Genomic DNA, 24,046 nt, shown 5'->3' on the forward strand with positions numbered 1-24,046 from the left:
TTTTTCTTTCTTGTGTACCAAGTTACTCGCTAAATCATGTTTGATGATCATGATCATGTTTTGATCATGTTTTCTCTTTTGTTGATGATCATGTTTTCTCTTTTGTAATGTAGTCACAGATGCTTTTTATTTTTGAGTAAATATATTTTAAAGTTGGTGCATCTTTGGACCAAGCTGAAAGTATTTTCTAAATGATTATGTAATTAATTTTGAATACCTGAATTGTTACCATGTGGTCTTCAGTAAACCTTTAATTAGCCTTAATATTGTACTGAGGATGGAAGGAAGGGATATTCAAAGAGAATTACTTGTACATGACCCAATCTCAGCTCTTTAGAAAATGTCATCTAAATGATCTTTTCTCCAAAATATATAGCGATATCAAAGAGATTATACAGAGCAGAATCAAAAACTTTGCCAAAGGCAACATAGAAAATTTTTCTTTTATACCATTAATTTTCAGTGATGCTAGAGAAAGGAATTAAATCATTTGCCATGATTTGTTGAAATTATTTATGCTTCTCTGTGCATACTATCTCTAAATAGGACTTCACAGTATAAGTGGCATTTTGCCTGGAGACCCACTCACTTAGGTTTTCTTGACTATGATTGCTGTTTAAAAGCTCTGAGTACTGCCTAATGTGCTTTTCTTTTTTTTTTTCTCTGTAGGTCAGTAAAATTGTGTCAAATGTTCCCCAGTTGGAGTTTCTAAACCTGAGTTCCAACCCTCTGAATTTGTCAGTTTTAGAAAGAACATGTGCTGGGTCCTTCTCTGGGGTTCGAAAGCTTGTCCTCAACAACAGCAAAGCTTCTTGGGAGACAGTCCACACGATACTGCAGGAGTTACCAGAGTAAGCCCAAAGGGCATGATGGAGAGGGAACTATGTTGCCGTCTGTGTTAGTACCTAGAATTACTGCTGGCCTCCCACCTCAGAAATACTAGAACTGCAGATTGAATGGAGAATGAGGTTAGAAAAATGAAGTAATTAAATGAGGGTGTGAGGGTAATCTAGTAGGATTTTCATTGGAATGCTTGTACAGTGTTGAGTGTGCACCAAGACATAGGATATGTCATCCTTTGGCTAGAAGATATCCCTGAGAAGCACTTATCATTTCAAAATCAACCCAGCTTTCTCCATTTTAATCTTCTGATTACCTGATTCCAGAATTTTGCCTTAGCCCTTTTCTTTGGGAGGAAAGAATTATAGTATCTCTAAAATATATTAACACTCAGATGATTAAGTAAGTGCCTAGCTGGCATGATGGGAAAATGGACCTCATATTCTTTTCAATAATTTAAGCAGGAAATTATACTTCTGTTTGTCAGTTTAGAAGTGTTTTGTTATGTTTTGTTTATATCTATCTTTGTATATGCACATAAATATTCAAAGGAAATAGTTTAAAGAAACATATGAAGCTGTAGTCTCCTTGATTGTCTAAATATGGAAATTATTAAAGCCTTTCAGAGTCTGATCTCAACTCACTTATTCCATCTTAATTTCTCCCTCTCCCTCTAATGAGATTGGTTTTCTCACTGCATGCAACATTTAGCATAGCATGGAATGAACTTTAAATAACAGTTCCACTTCCTAATCATATGACCTTTGATAAGCTTATTAATCTCTTGTCTATAAAGTGGGCATAATTATAATTTCAGAAGTGGAAGTATGGTATATAAAGCACCTGCACACGGCCTGACACAGGGTAGGAATTCAGTAAATGATAGCTATTATTTCTGTTTCTAAACACTGCTCATGTTGTTTCTAAAATTTTCTTTCATCTCCTCTCAATTTACCCAACTCTGCCCCTTCTTCAAGGCCATGCATCCTTTCCTGGCTGTTCCAACTACAATTTCAATTCCATTCCTGTATGAAGTGGCATTGCACTTACAGTGCTGCTTCATTTAGCATTTATTTATTTAAGCATACAGTTACTTTAGTACTGGGTTATATCATTCTCTGCTCTTTTATGTATTTTAGGTTTGTCTTCCCAACTATTTTAAACTTCAGAAAGACATCTCTATATTTGTTCTACTATACCTAGCAGAGTCTCATATGTAGTAGATACTTATTTACTGAGTGACTAAAAATAGGTGCAAAATAGAAACTTGGCTGCTTTAAACAATGACATATTCCCTTTTTTCTCTGCAGTTTGGAAGAACTCTTCCTGTGCCTTAATGACTATGAAACAGTGTCTTGTCCTTCTATTTGCTGTCATTCTCTTAAGCTACTACATATAACAGACAATAACCTCCAAGATTGGACTGAAATACGCAAGTTAGGAGTTATGTTTCCCTCACTGGATACCCTTGTCCTGGCCAACAACCATTTGAATGCTATCGAGGAGCCTGATGATTCATTGGCCAGGTTGTTTCCTAATCTGCGATCCATCAGCCTCCACAAGTCAGGTGAGGGCCATGCTTGTTCTCATTCTACATGCAAATTGCTCTGCACTTATGCATGAAATACAGTGAAAGTGTATTTCTTCCCATCATAGCTCTGCCTTCTTACAGGATGATTTTACAGAGTGACATGTAGATGCCTAGTGATTAGCTAAATCTAAGGCATTCATTTTTATAAATGCTCTGGTAAATATCAATATTTATCAAATATTCACTTGGCATAGTGTTATGTTAGTTATTAATATTTTATATATTAAAGGGGCCATGCTATGAAAGAAGTGAAATTGATGAATTGGGTAGTAAAAGGAAGAGTAAAAGAGTACAAAAAGTTACAAAAAGATGGTTTTGTCTGGATTTAGGTTAAGGAATCCCAGTCCTTTCAAATTCTCACTTATCTTTTCTAGTATTTACATATAATTATCAGTTTGTTGCCATTTGATTCTGCATATAACAGGAATGAATATTTTAGCGTAATTTTAAAATGAGTAAACTTTATTATTTGAAGTCTTAATATTCACAGCAAAATTGAGCAGAGAGTACATAGAGTTCCCATATACTCCCTGCTCCTACTCATGCAAAACCTCCCCTTCTGTCAACATCCAAGCACCAAAGTGATACATTCATTGTTTACCTACATTGACATCATCCAAAGTGCAGAGTGTACACTCTTGGTGGTGTTCATTGTGTGGGTTTGGACAAATGTATAGTGACACACGTCTACCATTGTCATATTGTACATCTTAGTTTACTGCCCTAACTATCCTCTGTTCTCTGCCTGTTCATCCCTTCTGCCTCCCTAATCCCTGGCAACCACTGATGTTTTTGCTGTCTGCATAGTGTTGCCTCTTCCAGAATGTCGCATACTTGGAATCATACAGTGTGTAGCCTTTTCAGATTGGCTTCTCTAACTGAGTAATTCACTTCTTTCTCTTAGTTTAAATTCCCTCATGTCTTTTCATGACTTGATAGCTCATTTCATTTTTAGTGGTAAATAATATTCCGTTATCTGGATGTACCACAGTTTATTTATCTACTCGCAAGCTGAAGAATATCTTGGTTTCTTCCACATTATGGCTTAATTAATAAAGCTGCAAACCTTCGTGTGTAGGTTTTTGTGTGGACATGTTTTCAGTTCATTTGGGTGAATAATAAAGCACCGTTGCTAGATCACATAGTAAGAGTATGTGCAGTTTTGTGAGAAGTTACGGAACTCTCTTCTAAAGTGGCTGTACCATTTGCATTGCACCAATAATGAATGAGAGTTCCTGTTGCTCCACATCCTTTGTCAGCATTTGGTTCTGTGAGTGTTTTGGCTTCTGGCCATTCTAACAGGTGTATAGTGGTCTCTCATTGTTTTAATTTGCATTTTCCTGATGGCATATGGTGTGGAACATCTTCTAGTATGCTTACTTGCTGTCTGTATTTCTTTGCTGAGATGTCTGTTCAGGTTTTCTGCCCATTTTTTAATCAGATTGTTACTTTTCCAATTGTTGAGTTTTAGGAGTTCTTTGTATATTTTGCATAACAATCCATGTGCCTTTAGCAAATATATTCTCCTAGTCTGGATTTTCTTCTCATTCTCTTGGCATTGTCTTTCTGCCCTTTTTTTTTTTTTTAAGAAACCAACTATATAAAGAAAAATAATTCTGACCTGTAACTGAAAAACCACACAGTTTATTTCACCATGGAGATTTTAAGGGTGGGAATTAAGTCTTAAAAACAAGTGATTATAAAGCAATTATCCTCCAATTGAAATTTTTTAAAAAACAAGTGATTTGCATAAGGAAACTGTTTATTTCACAACTGACATCACTTGAGCTAACTCCATTCTTCCTCCTAGACAGAATGCTGATCTGAAGAGGACAGCAGTGACCTGGGTTGGTTAGGCACCAGTTTATTGCTCCTCTGCCTTTACCCTTGCTGAAGGCTGATAGAAATAGGAAGGGAAGAAAGGGACTACGTTGTTTTCTGCAGTGGATTTAATTACTGTGTTGTAAAACTGACCAGGAGTATTTTTCCTGCTAGTGCCAAGTACAGACTTGGATGCTACATTTGTTCACAGCCATAAGAAGAGTTTCCTTTTAAGACTGACCAGTCTTAATTTGTTGCCTATTTTCCTGCCCAAGGGGTTCAAGTTTTTTGTATCTTAGTTTGTTTGTTTTAAATTTTGAATGTGTTTTCCCTATCCCCAAGATGGAGATAGTTGAAAGATAATGTTTAGTTTCTGGTTCTGTGGACCCTGCCCATTTAGTACCTGTTAAGTAAAAATTTAGTCTAGCAGTGTCACTCTTAGATTCTCTGAGTCTGTATTTGATGAAAGAATTGATCACATCACTTTTAAAATGTTGTAATCATGGCATCCATCCTGCGTATTAAACCACCAATGGCCCCCTTTGCCAGCCTTCTGGGTAGAGAATCAGTAGATAAGTGAGTGTTGGGGAGTAAAGGGGATCCCTTGGACACTGGGGTCATGGAGAAAGGAGTGGCAATAGGGAAGTTTTATGGTGTTTTATTCCACTCTTTCCTTGGATAAAGAAAAATTTCAGGATCTAGAACTAGCTTTTGTGATCATTTTAGCATTTCAGAACTTATTAATGGAAAGAATTTGTTTAGTGATGTTTATCTTCTCATTTGTATGCTTTTCTGGATTTACTTAAACAATATCTTTCTCAAATTAGGTTTGCAGTCCTGGGAAGACATTGACAAACTAAACTCATTCCCTAAACTTGAAGAAGTGAGATTGTTAGGAATCCCTCTTCTGCAGCCGTATACCACTGAGGAGCGAAGGAAGTTGGTCATAGCCAGGTCTGTTGTCCTGATCAGTCTGCTCTCTTTCCTCAGCACTTTGTTGCTTCATTAAGGGCTTATGCACTATTGGAAGGTGGGAGGAAGTACACTGTGTTCATCCATCTCTAGAACAGACTGTGCTTAGAGCTTCTGCAGCTCCAAATTCTAGATGAAAAGAAACGTAATATGAGATGAAAAATGTGAAATACAATTCATCTGCCAAGACCACTAAGTCTATTCCATTTTTATACTTTTTGATATTTACAATATTTGAAATCTTGTTTGGGTCATGAGGAAAAAGTAAGTATAATTGAGAATCAATTCCTTGTTTTCTCTGTTAACATAGAAATAATTTACAGTGTAAATCCCTGGAAATTGGGCTGTTTCATTAGTGTAAAACTCAAGAGAGCAGTATCTGTGGTTTTTTTCTTCCATTTAGATTGACCTAAACTTGACCACCACCTTGTTACCTTCTTCCTCCAGCTATCCTGCCTTTCATGTCTCAGCCTCTGCCTCCCTTAGACTACTGAAATGTCCCGTGAGGGTTTATTTTTGTATGTATGTATCTTTAATGGCATTAAGGTTTGGCTAAGATGTAAAGGGCCGTGGAGCTTTGCTCTGTTCTCTCATGTGTATACATAGTAGTTTAACAGAGGAACAGTAATCTTGAAGATTCCCTAAAGAAGAGTGATTCTGTAAACTGCTTTGATCTTTCTGACCAGCTAATACCTAGCAGGTCTTTACTGCTTTCCAGCTGTTAACGTACATGTTAATATCCTACTGAGGAAATACATTTCAGCATATTTTTCTTCTAAGAAGAGTAAGTCTTGCATACCTTGTGCTTTGTTTTCTTTACACAATTCTTTTGTAAATATAATCAGTGAATCCCTGAACCATGTGACCAGATTGTCCTGATGGCTCTGTAGGCCTGTGCTGTTCAATGTGGCCCCATCAAGCCATGTGTGACTTTGGAACACTTGACATTATGGCTAGTCTGAATTGGAATGTACTGTAAATGAAAAAACTCATACTAGATTTCAAACAGTTTATATGAACAAAAAGAACATGAAGTACCTTAGTTACTTATTGTCAATTATAGGTTGAAATATATCCTAGATATATTAGATTAAATATAATGTAGTATTAAAATTAATCTTGTTTTTTACTTTTTAAAATGTGGATACTAGAGAATTTAAATTACATGTGTGGGTTGCATCATATTTAAGTTTGGACAGTACTGTATAGAATCTTATTTTGAAAGGTGAGGTATGGTTATAAAAGGTCAGTGTTACTTCCAAAAATGCAACTTTAGAGATATTTTTGGTCTGTTTATTTTCTGTCACGTTAGTTCGTGTAAGTGGTTGTACACAAGCAGAGCTGCATCAAATGCATCCTTTCAAGAGAATAAGACTGGGCCTCAAGACAATCATTTTATTGTATCTTTTGCTTTTTATTTATAGATTGCCATCAGTCTCCAAACTTAATGGCAGTGTTGTTACTGATGGTGAGCGAGAAGACTCCGAGAGATTTTTTATCCGTTACTATGTGGATGTCCCACAGGAAGAAGTGCCATTCAGGTAAAAACCCCTCATCAGCTTAGCAACACTTTAGCAAGTATTAAGGCAACTTAAGAACTATATCTTTAGAGCAAAATCTACTAACTTGTTATTGGACCCTCTTAGAAGACTTTGGTGATAGGTTTTAAAAATAAAGGAAGAAACACAAAAAGCAAACCTGTTTTATGTTATTCTCCGTAGTGTATTTCTTCTAGCCTTGCACTTGTATTAGGAATGTTTGGGTAAGTATTTGGCTGCTTCCAGTAGTTCCCACTCCATCTTCCATATCATCGATTCCTTTTTGGTCCTTTCCTCCAGGAGCACATTTTCACCCACCCCCAAAACTGGTCTTTTTTTTTTTCACATTGCATCTGCTTTTAAGCTCCATTATGTTCTGCAGTTTGGAAGTCTTGGCAAATGTACATGAGGGTTAGTGCTTATGAGAAAGGGACTAGAGAACAGACTCCTTAAATAGGAAATATGAACAAAATGAGGATGTTGGGTCGGAAGAGAAATGCTGAGGCCTGAATGTGAAGGGTTAACACATATTGTTTGGTGAGAAACTAATATTCTACAAATGTAAAGAGAATGTAGCAGATATTATATATGTAAACATAAAGGGAAAAAGACTCCCTAAACAGGTTTATGGGTATTGGAAACTAGAATCAGTTACCCCAAAAGTAATTCTTTTCTTAAAGAGTGTAAGAACAGCATTCAACAGGAGGAGTTTCAGACAACAAGATGCAAGTTAAGACTGAACGTGAGTCAAACCACATTCTGTTACAAATTTCAGTGATTCTAATTCATTCCTGGCATCTGGCACATAACACTCAGTCGTGTCCGACTCTCTGCGACCGCCTGGACTGTAGCCCGCCAGGCTTCTCTGCCATGGGATTCTCCAGGCAAGAAATCTGGAATAGGTTGCCATTCCCTTCTCCAGAGAATCATCCTGATGCAGAGATCGAACCCGGGCCTCCTGCATTGCAGGCAGATTCTACAGGACTACAAGAAAGTCCTAATTCATTCCTACTGAACATTTTTTTTCCCCAGAGTTCTCTGTTATTTACAGACTTTAAGAGAGTTTCCATACTGTAGGGCTCAACCAGGGCTGTGTAAGAGAGTTGTGCTATTAGCAGTAGAATTTTAATGCTTAAATGTTTAAAATGTTAGACAATTAAGTAAGGATTTTGAAGGTAAACTTTTAAAATTAGCTAAGAACAGCTAGTTAGGAAGAAATACGGCTATGCCTTTAGCACAACCCAGAAATATTAAGTTAAACCATTAAACTAAGTTAAACTAAAAAAATTTTTAGGTTAAGAAAACTATAGTCTGATATCTATAGTTTCATTTGATTCAATCTAATGTTTTAGAAGAAGTAAATATTCTGGCTTTAAGCATAAGTTTGTCATGACAGGTCACTTAACTTCCAGTCTGCTGCAGGAAGTAGTGTATATATGGCAGTAAATTGTTTCTGTCCCTGATGGTGTAATTTTCCTAAAGTGCCTTTGTGCCTCTGTGGTAATCACTATCTTGAGTGCATGTCATAGAAATCATCTTTATCCAGGGGAGGACTTTATTGGAAGGATATTGAGAAACTAAAAGAATTGCTAGATGGTCTAGAGAACCCGGTTTAGACAGGAAGGAAAGCAAGGAGAGCCAAGCTTTCCTCTTACAGTCTTCTTTATAGCTTTCTGTTGGCACAGTGCGCTGGACCTTACCACTGAACACTTGCAGCAGTGTCATGGACTTTTGATTTCTCCATTAGCATTGAAAATAATTTGCTACTGAACTTTGCTTCATTCCCTAAGTTGAAACCTACGCATCTGACCGATTGATTGGCTGGTTTAAGGCATATGCCCACACTGTCTCCCCAGAGATAAGTGGGCTTATCTGTTCCATTTTGGCTTCTGCAGTGAGAAGTCATAATCTTGCTTCCCCTAATCTTAGGACTTCTTCCCATGTAGGAGCAATTCAGCAAAAAGAACATTTACTATAGTCTGACACAGAGATTACTTTGATTAACATCTAGATATATACCTTTTCTCCAAAGTTATGTATTAAACATTTCTTACCTACCCTAATAAATTTCTTATACAAATGAAAACACTTTTCTTTCTCCTAGTAATGAGATAACCTATTCCAATCCTACATAGACTGTGATTAATTAATTACCTACTACCAAAGATTTATGCAGTCAAGCTATTTTAGTTACCACTCTGGCCTTGATGCCTCTTTTTGTAATTATGCCTCTTTTCTCACTCACTAGTAGTAAGTAGTTACAGTTAGTAGTAGTAGCTTGATGCTGCCGCCTGGTCTCTTCCTTCCTTCCTGATATTGAAATATTGAAATGGGCAACCAGATTTCAGTGTCTCCCACCAGCATCTCTGGCCTATAAAATGTTTTCCAAGGATGTGTGTGCTCTGCTCATTAATGTATTTTGCAAGGCCTTGGGGAAGGAAGTATCTCTGGGTCTTTGTAGGGTCCGTGGCTGGAGAATGGGTGAAGTGATAGCAGGGTGACAGTAATTTCCTTTATCCCTGTGTCTTGCAGTTTCTGAATTCCTCCTTCCACGTTAGCTCAAAGAATTTGTGACATTTCAACTTGTTTTAGCATAGACCGCCACCACTGAGTCCAATTTCCAGTCAGCCAGCTTAGAACCACTCTAAATGATTCGAAACCATTGAAGCTAGCCACTAGGTTTTTTAAAATTCAGAACCTTTGGTAATATACCTACGCAAAATCAGCCAGATCTAGAATTCTTTTTTTTCCCCTTGGTTAACACAACTTATTTCTTATATTCCCTATGTTCATTTCCCATATGTTTGTCCATTTAAATGACCAAAGACTTGTAAATGTTTTGATGTTTTTGTAATTGATCCCACAGACAATGCTGTGATTTGACTGATGGTAGTGCAGTAGAGTATGTATGTGGAGGGAGGAAGCAAATGGGGAATTAGTTTACACTTGCAAGGTAATTCCCTCAGGCAAGGGGATTTTACTGCCTTTTCAAGCCACAGAGGAACAGTCTTATTGGACCCAGTGAGGATTTAGGGATTCAGGATATTTCCAAGTCCTCAGAGTCCTTCCTTATATATACTTCCATTCTAATATATGCCCTGTGTCTCTCCCTTTAGTGCTTCAACTTTCATAGGATAGTTCCAATATGGATGCAAAATGACCTATGATTCAGCAACCTAGAGCATAAAAGCTTGTATATTTGTTTTTATGGCTACTTCAGCTCTGTTGTAAGAGAGCAAAGATCCTTTATAGGAACTTGACATTAACATTCTCTTTATGTAATATTCTCTATTTTGTACCCTTAGAATAGCAGGTGCTCATAGTCTTGGATTGTTCATTCCCATCATGTGTTTTATTCTTGGCAGCACTCTGTCAGTCTCCTAGAGCACTTCATGTGAACTCAAGTGATAATTAGTTATTTTACCAGTCCATGGCAAGGACTTGCAAAATTCCTCCCATGAATATTGTGATATCCACTGGCCTCTACTAGGCCAGAAACCAATCCCAAATCTCCTTTAATTACCTGAGGTACTATTGTTGGGGAATCAACTTCCTGGTAGCAGGCCCATAGGGCACAGAACAGAAATCAACTCTGGCCCACTTAAGTAGAATAGGAATTTAGTAAAAGAATAATGAATACTATGTAGGGCTCAGAATTGATAAGATTAGAGAATTAGGCTTGGCAGAGTTGAGGGGAAGGCAGGCACAGCCAAGATTTCTGTAGATCTCACTGTACAAACAGTATCCTTCTTCCACTGGTCACTGGACAGTCATCAGTACGTTGCTAGACTTCACTGCAGGCATTTTGCAGCCATGCTTTTGAATGTTTGACTCTTCCTTATCTGCTGTGAGTAATCTCTGTCAGTCCTCATGTCCTTGTATTACATCTTAGGATTTAAAATTCCAGCTATAGTTAGACAGATTTATGTCACCTTCCCAGGTTCTAGCTTCCAGGGGAAAAATAGAATATCTGCTCTTTAGCTTCTGTAGTGGGATGTGGTTTCTGCCTCTCATCTATCTTGAATTTCCCTCAAATCAGAAGGGCATTCTGATGCCAAAGTTGACATATATCCACTGTAGTACACATTCCCTAGTAATTTTCTTATAAGTCTCCTGGTGGACTGATATTTGAGCCACTATAATATGCCAGGAGCTGTGTTAGCCATTTTTAAAATAATATAATAGCATTCATGCTGATTCAAGATGAAATGGTGAATAACAGAGAGGAATTTATATTAAATGCATTCATTATGAATTGAGTGATGTATAAACAGGGCATTTAGTACTATACTTACCATCTCTTTAATTGTCCTCCAAGTTACATGCGTAATTTCTCCCCAAAATGCCAATGAATAGAATAGCACAGTTCATAGTTAGTAAAAGGTGAAAGTTTGACTTCCTGGATAATTTAATGTTTCATACAGAATCACATTTGAGCTTTAGTTTCCTGGTAGGATTGAGGTATTTGTTTATTTTGAAGAAAACATTCCTTTTCACTTGACCGTAGGTTTTTAAAATCTTGATTTCCCTATAAATTCTGACTTTCCCAGCATCCTTCCCCAGGTTTAGGCTCCCCAGTCTTCTCCTCTTATTTTCCTGTCTTGTGTCATTAATCACCAAATACCTCTGCTCAACTTAGACATAAGTAAGAAAAGTTAGCCAAAATGTCTCTTGAGAGCTTGAATAAAAGGCCATTATGATCCGTTCAGGGTCCTTTATGGTAGCAAAGTTATTTTGTGAGTCAGTCGGATTATTCACACACATCTGTTTCCATATGATTAGTCATTTTGGCAACATTTTAAAGGTGATCCAGAAATTTACATATTCTTTTTTTCTATCTCAGAATAAAATACAAGCTCCAGTTACCTGTACCACTTCAGTTTTTATGATGAACAGAATAAAATGTTTAGAGGACTGAAGGGAGACATACTTACTAAGAGTGTTACAGCTCCTTACAGGTGCTCCCTTTCTACTGGTAGGTGGAGCTGGAGGCTTAGCCTCTCTACTGTGTCTGTTTATGGTAACTATGGGCTGACACACACTCACCAAGCAGAGGAGTTGCCCGTGTGTTCCGTATTTATCTATTTTGTAAACAGTAGAAGATGAAACATTTCTGTTGCATGATTCTTGGTCTTTAAGCATCACAGTGTTTGAGCCTCCAGTCACTGGATTTCTCTTTAGAGTCTTCATTTCTGCTGGTCTCTTCACGGCTTGTACGGTGGTGGCACACTATTTCAGAGTCCGTTCAGTGGGTGCTGCCAGTGGCTGAAAAGATGTCCTCACTGGGTGGGTCATATTTCAGTCGTTGGACTCACATTTTACCAGGAGACCTTCTAGGAAATAACTCTAGATTCTAGATGGGTTTCAAAGGGCGGTTTAATTTATTTACTGAATATCTACTATGAACTAAGAGGCACTGAGCCAGAAGCTGCAGATAAGACAAAATAGTAGTATCTATTCTTAAGAAGTTTGCCATCTGGACTAAGCTAGAGATATATTTCCTCTGCTAGAGGCTCCTCATGTTCCCAACTTCTAAAAATCCAGTTATCTCAGGATTTCATCTTTGCGTCTCTTCTCCTCTGTACTCATCCCATAGGTACTAGTCCTGTGGCTTTCCACACCTTTTAGTTTCAAATAATTGCCAAATTTATTCAGCTCTGATCTATCTGCCCCTAAATTCCAAACTAATATTTCCAGATGTCTACCTGACATCTCTATCTGATGTTTAACCCTAATGTGTCCAAAATCTAACTTTTGGTCCCTTCTTTACCTTTCCTTGGCCCTTCGCCTTCCCTGCTTTATCTGCTGCTGTGCACATTTGCCTCCATCTCTTCATTCTTCCAGTTGCTCAAGATTAAGAGTTGGGCATCCTCCCTGATTTCTTTCTCCTATACCCCACAACTAGTCCATTTTGCTTTTTTCAGTTCTGCTTTCAAAAATATATAGAATCTTAATACTTCTTAGCATTGTTTTAGTTCAAGCCTTCCTCATCTCTTACCTTTATTATTATAGTTGCCTTCCAACTGTGTTACCAACTCTAAGCTTGCACTATTTACTGCACAGCAGGCCAATAAATCAAGAGACAAGTTGTTAGGACAAGGAAGAGCGACTTTATTTTGAAGGCCAGAAGACTGAGAAGGTGGTGGATTAACATCCCAAAGAATCATCTTACTTGAGTTAGAATTCAGGCTTCTTTTATATTAAAAGGGGAGGGAATTTGGTTTGTTTTTGCAAACTTCTTGCTGTCTGAGTAGGTCGGGTCACTGATGTCCCTGTAAACCTCCAAGGAGAGAAGTGCTGTTCTCTATGCTGCAGCTTTTTTTAATCTCATATCTTATCCAATGAAAAGTGTTGCACTTTTAAACGTCAGAGTCATGAGAATGGGCTAACCTGTACTATATTTCAGGCTATAGGCAACATTCTTAACTTGAAGCAAAGCAATAGAAGACAGAGGTTAAGTAAAATATAACAGATCTAATATGGAGTCAGATTTGTTCTTTCCTATTACAATTGGCCTCCCTATATCCACCCTTGCCCCATGTTCTCCACATGCTGTGCTTAGTCTCTCCATCTCTCCATTCTTGGAGATTTATGTCCAACCCTTTGCGACCCCATAAACTGTAGCCCCCCAGGCTCCCTTGTCCATGGGGATTCTCCAGGCAAGAATACTGGAGTGGGTTGCCATGCCCTCCTCTAGGGGATCTTCCCAACTCAGGGTTCGAACCCAGGTCTCCCACATTGCAGGCAGATTCTTTACCATCTGAACCACCAGGGAAGCCCAATTCTCCACATGGCAGCCAGTTTATAAGAACTCAAATACATGGGGGAAAATATCCTTGCCGTTCATCAAACACACCAAGCACACTCCGCCTCAGGCCTTTGCATTGTTTCCCCTGTTCAGAACGTCCCACATCAGTTGCTGGGCTCTCTCTCTGATACCTCATCAGAAACTCCCTTCCTGACCAAGCTAGCTGAAACAGCACACCTCTGTCTCCTGCCATTCTCTTAACCTACCATTGTTTGTATTTATCAACACCGAACTTAGATTCATGACTGAGTTAATCTGGTGAAGATGAGGGGAGAATATTCCAGACAGAAAGGAGTTTGTGGGAAGTTAAGGCACAGAGGTATGAAATAAGTCTTTAGTTCCAGTATGACTTAATGATAAGAATTAAATGGGAAGTCGTGGCAGATAACACTGGGGAGGAAGGTAGAAACCAGGGCAGGCCATTTAAGACCTTGGTGTGCCATGCCAGTTCAGTTCAGTTCAGTTCAGTTGCTCAGTTGTGTCCTACTCTTTGTGACCCCATGAATTGCAGCACGCCAGGCCTCCCTGTCCATCACCAGCTCCCGGAGTTCACCCAAACTCATGTGCATCGAGTCAGTGACGCCATCCAGCCATCTCATCCTCTGTTGTCCCCTTCTCCTCCTGCCCACAATCCCTCCCAGCATCAGAGTCTTTTCCAGTGAGTCAACTCTTTGCATGAGGTGGCCAGAGTATTGGAGTTTTAGCCTCAGAATCAGTCCTTCCAATGAACACCCAGGACTGGTCTCCTTTAGAATGGACTGGTTGGATCTCCTTGCAGTCCAAGGGACTCTCAAGAGTCTTTTCCAACACCACAGTTCAGAAGCATCAATTCTTCAGCCATGCCAGTAGACTAGGACTTTTTCTTGTGGGCCGTGGGAAGTCATTGAAAGGCTTCACGTGGGAAAGTTGTGTGGGCAGACTTAGGTTTTTGTTTAGAAGGAGAAGCTGAGAGAGACCCAGAGACCTAGTTAATAACTGAGACTTGAGTAAAGGAGGATATGTGCATCAGTGGTCCTTTATTTCTCTTTATAAAGGTACACATTAGGACTGAATTTCACTGTAGAATTTGAAGCCATTTTTAGAAAATACCTTGTGAAATTCTATGTGTTTTCTGGTATTTATAGGTCTGATTTCTCTCGGGGTATAAAAGTACCATATATAGAGAAAAAACTCCACATTTATGAATCTGCCACATGTTACAATGTACCTATTTATTATTTTTTGCCTTTCCATTTATCAGACATCTTTCTACATTGCCTGTATTTATCAGTTTTTCCTTTTTTTATGTTTTCTTTATCTCTTAATTTCCCGAGAGACTGAATTTAAGTTACTTATTTCCTTCTTAACTAATACACAGCTCCCCTGTGTTTAGTTTTAAAGAGAAACAGAAAAAGAAAAACCATGTTAACTTTTCTTTTAGAAATCAACATATCATGTATCTTTTCGGTGGGCGGGGGTCCAATGGTTTCTATTTATTTTTAAAGACAGGGAAAGTAAATGCATTGATTTGGGGTGTCTTTTTTTAGACTTTAGAATTTTGTTTTCCGTAAAAGGGAGCTGTGAGAGGCATAGCTCCAGTGAGCAGTTATTTGATGGGAAGAAATGCTGCTGTCAGAGACAGAGTGGCAGTGCGAGAAATAAAGTTTTCTTAAAGGCTTTTCTTTTTGCTTTTATCCTCCTTTAGTATCTCACTTTATGTTTGTCCCAAGGAGTCCCTAAACTGTGCCCTGGGAAATCCTTATTTATGATGTCAGGTATTGTAGTAGGCATTCCTCAAATGTTTATTGGATTGTCGTTAGTGGTAGCCAGCTTTTTAAAATATGGAGAGCATGTTTTTTCCTGCTTAAGACTAATGGCTTTTCTAAATGGAGCTGATTGTATCTTCATGTTACTGTGAGAGCAGGGCAGCAGGCTATATTTGGACCCCACCTCAATGAAGGCTTATTTTGCCCTGGGTGCTGGAGAAATCCTAGTGTGCCGTGTCGTTCCCTCATATCCCTTCCAGACAGAGGACCTGCTGTTGTGAGGGAACATTCCTCCGTTGGACAGAGTCTCCTGGGCTTCTCCATACTGCCAGACTCCATCATCCTCTGACAAGGGCCGTGACACAGCACTCCTCACATTCAGCTGCAAGTCTGATGAGAAACAAAAGGGGCTTTCTGCTTGGCGCACCATGGAGAGCCTCTGAAACGTTAGCTCTCCCTGTTGCTTACCGCTTTTGTCATTCCAATTACCTTGGACTTGATTGTGACTTCTTTCCACTTTCCCAGCCTAGCAGAAGATAGGCTGCCTTCCTAATCTTGATTAGAGTTAATATATGAGAATTTGAAAATAGCTGCAAAGAAAAGAAAGAATGAGAACCAACCCTCCCAAATCATGGTCTTGGGGGAAATTTTCTTTGTTGTCTAAACTTTTTGTTTTAGCCAGGGCATGGGGCCAGTTTTATCTTTTATTGTTTTTGTTTGCTTTTTTAGAATTAAAATAAAATACTGAGAATAATATATAAATACTCATGTTCACATGGTTCAGAACTGATGATTTTTAGTGTTTTACTCGTTTAATTTTTCACTGAAATAGAGAATATTACAGATAAAACTGGAGTACCTTTTTGTCTCTGTTCTTAGTCCTATTTCTTCCTCCAAAAAGTAACCAACCCGATTTTCTAGGCAAGAGTACTGGAGTAGGTTGCCATTTCCTTCTCCAGGGAATCTTCCCGACCCAGGGATGGAACCCAGGTCTCCCACGTTGTAGACAGATGCTTTACCATCTGAGCTACCAGGGAAGTCCTGTATATAGCTGATGTCTACTCATTATATTTTATGTATCTATTAAAGTATAAAGTAGGATCTTCTTATGCTTTGTCAATATACATTGCAGTTTTTTCTTGTGTAGCTTTTCAATCTGATATTTTCACTTTGTATTTTGGTGAAAAGTTGTTTTAAAAATTTACTATTACGTGTATCAGTCCTTTGTTCTACAGTGTATTGTTTTTTTTTTTAATTTTTGGCCACACTGTACAGTGTGTGGGATCTTAGTTCCCCGACCAGGGATGAAGACCCACAGCCCGTGCAGTGGAAGCATGGAGTCTTAAACCACTGGACTGCCAGGGAAGTCCCTCTGTGCTTTATTCTTATTCCATCTTGGTCAAGAAATCATTGCCTTTCCAAAGATCACTGAATATAATCTTGCGGGCTTTTCCTAAAAGTGCTTTCACATTTATGGCTTTGATCTGTCTGGAATCTATTTTTGTGTTTAGTCTCTAATGGCAATCTAAGACTGTTTTTTTCCTCCACAATCATAGTTGGTATTCACCATTGATCTGTAAGACCAGTTCAGTTATATATCTAGTTTTTTACGTACATTCATGATTCTTTGTCAGAGTCCTGTTCTATTCCATTGATGTATAGTCCATTCCTGTACCATTACAAAATTGCTCGATTACATTGTTAAATTATAGTAAGTCTGAATTTCCAGTAAGAATATGTTTCCTCACCTAATTGTTCTTTTTCTAGATTCAGGTTAACTGAATCTAATTCAGATTAGATGTTTTAGATCCTTTTCCCTATAATTTTAGGATTGGCTTATCAAGTTTCACATAAATCCTGCTATAATTTGGATTCCAGTTACATTTAATTCATTGACTAATTTGAGAGAATTGACGTCTTGATGCTGTTACATCTTATCTCTGAACATAAGACGTCTTTCCATTTAATTCAGAGAATCTTTTATGTACTTCACCAATGTTTCTAATCCTCTCACAATGTACTTGCACAGCTTTGTTAAATTTATTTCTGGACATCTTATACATTTTATTGCTATTAAAATGAAATCTTTTTTTTTCCTCTGTCACTGCTTTCTAATTTGTGTTTAGGAATACTATTTAATTTTATATGTTGATCATGTGTCCATCAGTTTTACTAATGTATAGAATAGCTAATATTTGCTTTCTTTTGAATTTCTAGGTAGGCAATCATATCTGCAAATATTTTTATCTCTTTTTTCTGTTTCTTAGATAGGACCTCCTCCAGTATATTTTAAATGAATGATAAAAGAGAACATTTTCCTTTATCTTATTCCTCACTTTAAAGAGAGTACTTCCTAAGTTTCAGTGTGAAGTGTTTTGGTAGGGTTTTTTTTTTTCCCCCAAAGGTTTTATAGTTTTAAATTGTACATTTAAATCCATAATCTATTTTGGGTTAAATTTGGTACAATGTGAGAGGTTTAGGTTGAGGTTCTTTTCTTTTTTTTGGCCTATAGTTGTCCAATTGCTCCAGTACCATTTGTTGAGAAGATTGTCTTCCTTTATTGCATTGCTTTTGTAACTTTTAAAAAATTGAAAGAGCCTATTTTGTTTGAGTATATTTTGGGGTTTTCTGATTTGTTTCACTGATCTATGTGTCTTATTGTCCTACCAATACCAAGTACTAAAGCCATATAATAAGTTTTAATATCACAGAGAATGATTCTTCTCTTTGTTCAAGACTATTTTAGCTAATCTCGGGCCTTTGCTTTTCTAATATATAAATCTTAGACTAACCTTGTTTCTGTTTACAAATAGTCTTTCTGGGATTTTGAAAGAAATTTTATTAAACTTACATCAGGTGGGGAAGTTTCACATACTTACTATACTGGATCTTCCAGTTCATGAACACAGTGTTTCTCTCCATTTATTTAGACATTCTTTGATTTCTTCCATAAACATTTTATAATTTTTAACATACATTTTCAATCTTTTGTTAGATTTATACCTAAGTATTTCATGTCATTTGTAAATATGAAAAATTTTATTTCTGACTTTCAGTGTACAAGACTGTTTATTTTTCTTACTTTATTGCAGTGGCTATAGCATCTAGTACCTATGTTGCATAAGAGTGCTTTGCTCCCAATCTTAGGAAAATCATTCAGTCTTTTACCACTAAGTATAATGTTAGCTATAGGCTTTTTGTAAATAGTCTGTATCAGGTAGTTCCCCTCTGTTTCTAACAGCTGAGAGTCTTTATCAAAAATAAATTTTTTTCAAATGCTTTTTCTGTATCAATAAATGTTAAATGATTTTTCTTCCTTCTCAAGTTGATATGGGAGCTATACTGATTGATTTTCAAGTGTTGAACCAGGCTTTGCATCAGTTCAGTTCAGTCGCTCAGTCACGTCCGACTCTTTGCGACCCCATGGACTGCAGCATGCCAGGCCTCCCTGTCTATCACCAACTACCCAAGTTTACTCAAACTCATGTCCATTGAGTCGGTGATGCCATCCAGCCATTTTCATCCTCTGTCGTCCCCTTCTCCTCCTGCCCCAATCCCTCCCAGCATCAGGGTCTTTTCCAATGAGTCAACTCTTCGCATGAGGTGGCCAGAGTATTGGAGTTTCAGCTTTAGCATCAGTCCTTCCAGTGAACACCAGATGGACTGGTTGGATCTCCTTTCAGTCCAAGAGACTCTTAAGAGTCTTCTCCAACACCACAGTTCAAAAGCATCAATTCTTCGGCTCTCAGCTTTCTTCACAGTCCAACTCTCACATCCATACATGACGACTGGAAAAACCATAGCCTTGACTAGACGGACCTCTGTTGGCAAAGTAATGTCTCTGCTTTTGAATATGCTATCTAGGTTGGTCATAACTTTCCTTCCAAGGAGTAAGCGTCTTTTAATTTCATGGCTATAATCACCATCTGCAGTGATTTTGGAGCCCCCCAAAATAAAGTCTGACAACGAGTGCTTTACCCATTTTTAAATCTTTTTTTATATTTTTTTGTTGTTGAGTTGGAGGATATCTTTATACATTTAGGATATTAACCCCTTATCAGATATGTGATTTGCAGGTATTTTCTCCCATTTGGTAATTTGCCTTTTAGCTCTGTTAATTGTATGCTTTGATGTACAAAAGTTTTTTAGGTCTGATATAGTCTCATAAGTCTATTTTTGCTTTTGTTGTCTCTGGTTTTGGTGTAGTATCTAAGAAAGTGAAGTTGCTCAGTCGTGTCCTGCCGGGGTCCAGCCCTGGTGGATCCAGGGTGATTCGAAGGGGAGATGGATAGGCGAGGAAAACTTATGTATTTAGAAAATATAAGATTAGATTAGGAAGAAATAGTATAGTAGGAAATTTAGGTGGAGAAAACGAGGCTGAATAACTTGGTTTACGGGGAAAACCAATAAAACCTCGAGACAAGAGGTTTGCACCATCTACGTTAGGCCACCAGCGTTCACTTGAATATCGAAGGGTGCCCCGCCTTAGGCTCCCTATCCTGTGGATCTTAGCAGCCAGGGCAAGTAAGTAGACGTGGTGAGCCTCCCCGCTCCAGACGGGAATTCAGCCAAGAAAGGGGAGAAAAGAACGACATGGGGAAGCCCAGCATCGGTGCAAGACTCCCAAAACTTTATTTTTCAAAATCAGCTTATATACCCCAAGTTGTACATAAAGAAATAGTGAAATATGCAGAGTTATGCAGGGGCAGCAGTCCTGACCCTCATTGAGACAAACAAGGCTTTCTTTTTCCATACCCTCCCGTATACAAAAGGTCTCAGGTGGTTTACATTATCTTCTGGCCAAGAGGCCTGTTAACATTTTTATGGCTCTCTTCCTGGATAATTGTCCAGAAAATTCCTTTTCCCTAGAAGTGTTTTTTCTTTACTCTGCATCATCCTCAAAGTACTGAATAAAGTTACATTCCTGTAGAGCAAAGGTGCAGTGGGTTATAACAAAGAAAGTACTTAACTCAAAGATCAAATGTTGCCAATACTAGGTCTACTACCTGTTTTTCTATATACCAACTATATCTAAAAATAAAAGATATGAAAATTTGGCAGCAAGTACTGGCTCAACAAATGAAACCTTTAATCAGTCCTGTTCTAATGATTTTGACTCCTCGGAAGCCCCTACATTCCTAGGATGTTTTAAGCTTCTTGTGCCTCCTGCAGCGGGAGGCCTCAAACAGTCACATGCGCAGCTGTACGAGTCCTGCAGGCAGGCTAGAAAGCTATCAGAGGGGTTTTTGGATTGAAACACCCTTTCAAATGCAGAAGACTAAAGCCTTAAGGTGACTTTTTCCAGAGTGTGTCAGAAGAGTGGAAAAGCAGAGTACAAAGGCCGGCAGACTTTGGTTTTTTGGGTACATGCTCAGGAAATACCAGGGGGAAAACCTGAGATCTGACTCAACCTTGCACATCAGATCTCTGCCGCATGACCTTGTCACGTGTGGGATTCCTCACGCTGGCTCCCAGCAGTGTCCGACTCTTTGCGACCCCATGGACTTTAGCCTACCAGCCTCCTCTGTCCATGGGATTTTCCAGGCAATAGTACTAGAGTGGATTGCCATTTCCTTCTCCAGGGGATCTTCCTGACCCAGGAATCGAACCCAGGTCTCCCGCATTGTAGACAGATGCTTTACCATCTGAGCCACAAATCATTGCCAAATCCAGTGTCATGAAGCGTCCCCCTATATTTTCTTCTATGAATTTTACAGTTTTAGATATTACATTCAGGTCTTTAATACATTTTGAGTTCATTTATGTATATGATGAAGGTAAGGGTCCACTTTCTTTTCCTTTTTGCATGTGTATATCCAACTTTCCCAGCACCATTTGTTGAAGAAACTCTTTTCACTGTTGGGTGGTCTTCAAACATTTATGGGTCGTTTGACCATATATGTGAGTTTTATTGCTGCCCTCTCTGTTCTATTCCTTTGGCCTATATGTCTGTTTTTTATGCCAGTGCCATGCTATTTTGATTACTGTAGCTTAGTAATATGTTTTGAAATAAGGAAAATGTGAGTCCTCTAATTTTATTCTTCCCTTCCAAAATTGGTTTGGCTAATCAGGATCCTTTGAGATTCCATATAAATTTGAGGATTATTTTTCCTGTATATGCAAAAAAAAATGCTATTGAGATAGTGATAGGAATTGTGTTAAATCTGTAGATTGTATTAAATGTGGACATTTTAATAATATGAAGTATTTCAATCCATGAACATGGATCATCTTTCTGCTTATTTATGTCCTCATTAATTTCTTTCAACAATGTTTTGTAGTTTTCGGTGTTTTCCTTTTAAAAAAAAACATTGATTTCTGATTATTTCTTTCCTTTTGCTTGATTTGCCCTTTTCCTAGTTTTTGACGTTGGAATATAGATTCTTAATTTGAGGACTTTCTAATAAACACTTAAGTGCTATAAATTTCACTGTCTGCACTGCTGGCATCCCATGTGTTTTAATGTGTTATATTTTAATTTCCATTCAGTTTTGTTTTTAAAAATTATTATTTTATTTGAGTCTTCCTCTTTGATTCATGGTTTATTTAGAAGTTTAATTTCCAAGTGTTTAGGAATTTTCCTCTTATCTTTCTGATATTGATTTCTACTTTTGTTCCATTATGGTCAGAAAACATACTTTGTATAATATCAATTCTTTTAAATTTGCTGAAGTGTATTTTATGCCCACTTTGGTGATTATTCCATGGGTGCTTGAAAATTGTGTATTCTGCTGTTATAAAGTGGAGTGTTCTATGTATGTCAATTAGACACTGTTGATTGGTTGTTTTGTTCAGATCTCTGTTCTTGCCGATTTTCTATCTAGTAATTCTATCCTTTTCTAAAAGGAGATGTAGGTAGCTCTTTGAATCTGGTTTCTTTTACTTAGCATAATGCATTTGAGATTCATCTTGTGTGTATCACTAGTTAGATCCTTTTTACTGTTCAGAAGGACATGGTTTATTTAAACGTTTATCAGCTGAAGTACATTCTGGTTGTTTACCCTCTTCGGCAATTTATTAAGAAAGCTATTATAACCACTCACAGGTTTGTGTGTGAATATAAAATCTTATTTCTCTTCAGTAAATACAGAGAAGTGGAATTGCTGAGTCATATGGGAAGTATATGTTTAACCTGTCAAGCTGTTTTCCAGAGTGACTGTACCATTTTGCTTTCCCATCAGCAACATATGAGAGTTCTGTTGCTCCAAATCCTCACCACCATGGTATTTTCACTTTTCTTGTTTCTGTCTTTAATTTTAGCCATTCTAATAGATACATAGTGGTTTTAATTAGTATGTACCTGGTGACTAACAGTATAGAGCATCTTCTCATGTGCTTATTTGCTACCCAGATGCCTTCTTTGGTGAAATATCTGTTAAAATCTTTTGCCCATTTTTGTACTGGGTTCTTTTCTTATTGAATTCTGAAAGTTATTTATATACTCCATATATATATATATATATATATATATATATATATATATATATATCCCTTATCAGACAATTGTTTGGTAAATATTTTCTCTCAGGCTGGCTTATTATTTTATTTTTTATCAGTTACTTTCAAATAGCAGGCATTTTAAATTTTGATGGCATTCAACTTACTGATTTTTTTTCTTTTATGGATTATGCTTTTGGTGGTATATCAAATCATAGATCACAGAGATTTCTTATGTTTTCCAGATATTTTATAGCTTTAGGTTTTACATTTAAGCACATTGATTCATTTGAGTTAATTTTAATATATGATCTAGGTATAGATTAATTTTTTGTTTTGTTTTAATTTGAAAATATGAATGTCATTGTTTAGTTGTATTCATTGATAAGACTGTCTTTCTTCTATTTAATTAAGTTTATACTTTTGTTGAAAAAACAATTAACTGTATAGGTAGACTCTATTTCTGGATTCTCTCTTGTTTTCCACTGGTCTATGTGTCTGTCCTTTTGCTAGTAGTATGCTGTCTTGATTACTGTAGCTTTAAAATAAGTCTTGAAATCCAGGCAGTATGGATTTCAAGTTTGATTTTCTTTTCAAAGTTATTTTGGCTGTTCTGATTCCTTTGCCTTTACACATAAATATTAGGATAAGTTCTTGAATTTTAGAAAAAAAATTCCTGCTGGGATTTTGCTTGAGATTTTGTTGAATCTGTAGAACAAATTGGGTAGAATTGACATCTTAATAATATTGAGCCTTTCTGTCCATGAACCAATGTATCTCTCCATTTATTCAAGTTTTCTATGATTTCTTTAAGTAATTGGTGTTTCGTATTTTGCCACATAAATCCTGCCCATATTTTGTTACATTTTTACTTAAGGATTTCATGTATCTAAGCCCTATTATAAATAGTACTATTTTGAATTTCAGTTTTCAACAGTTCATTGCTAGGATAGAAATACAATTTGTTTTTGTATATTGACCTTGCATCTTGCAACCTTGCTAGATTTATTGCCTCTAGTAATTCTTTGGTAAATTCATTGTAGGTAGTCATGTTGTATATGACAAGGCGCAGTGTATATCTTCTTTTCCAATCTGTATGACTTATACTTCTCTTTTATTTTTCTTTTTTCCCTCTTTTTTCTGCATCTCTTAAGAAACTCATGTAGTTTTTTAAATTTAGTGTGCCATTACAGTGAATTATATTAACTGTTTTTTTTTAATGTTTAACCAGCCATAAATTCCGAGAATAAATCTCACTTGGCTATAATATAATGTTAATCTTTTTATATATTGG

General features: G+C 37.3%; 1 protein-coding gene across 11 annotated transcripts in view; it reads left to right on the forward strand.

The window, feature by feature from the left end:
• The window catches only part of TBCEL (tubulin folding cofactor E like), a 71,193-nt gene that overhangs the window by 29,469 nt on the left and 17,678 nt on the right, over window positions 1-24,046 (forward strand). For all 11 annotated transcript variants that reach the window (XM_060399324.1, XM_060399326.1, XM_060399327.1 and 8 more), the window contains 4 exons: window positions 670-851; window positions 2,151-2,407; window positions 5,080-5,206; window positions 6,649-6,765. In XM_060399324.1, coding sequence (XP_060255307.1) covers window positions 670-851; window positions 2,151-2,407; window positions 5,080-5,206; window positions 6,649-6,765 — 683 coding nt within the window. The remainder of the gene's footprint in view (window positions 1-669; window positions 852-2,150; window positions 2,408-5,079; window positions 5,207-6,648; window positions 6,766-24,046) is intronic.

The sequence above is a fragment of the Ovis aries genome, chromosome 15, assembly GCF_016772045.2.
Source record: "Ovis aries strain OAR_USU_Benz2616 breed Rambouillet chromosome 15, ARS-UI_Ramb_v3.0, whole genome shotgun sequence".
Taxonomy (NCBI): domain Eukaryota; kingdom Metazoa; phylum Chordata; class Mammalia; order Artiodactyla; family Bovidae; genus Ovis; species Ovis aries.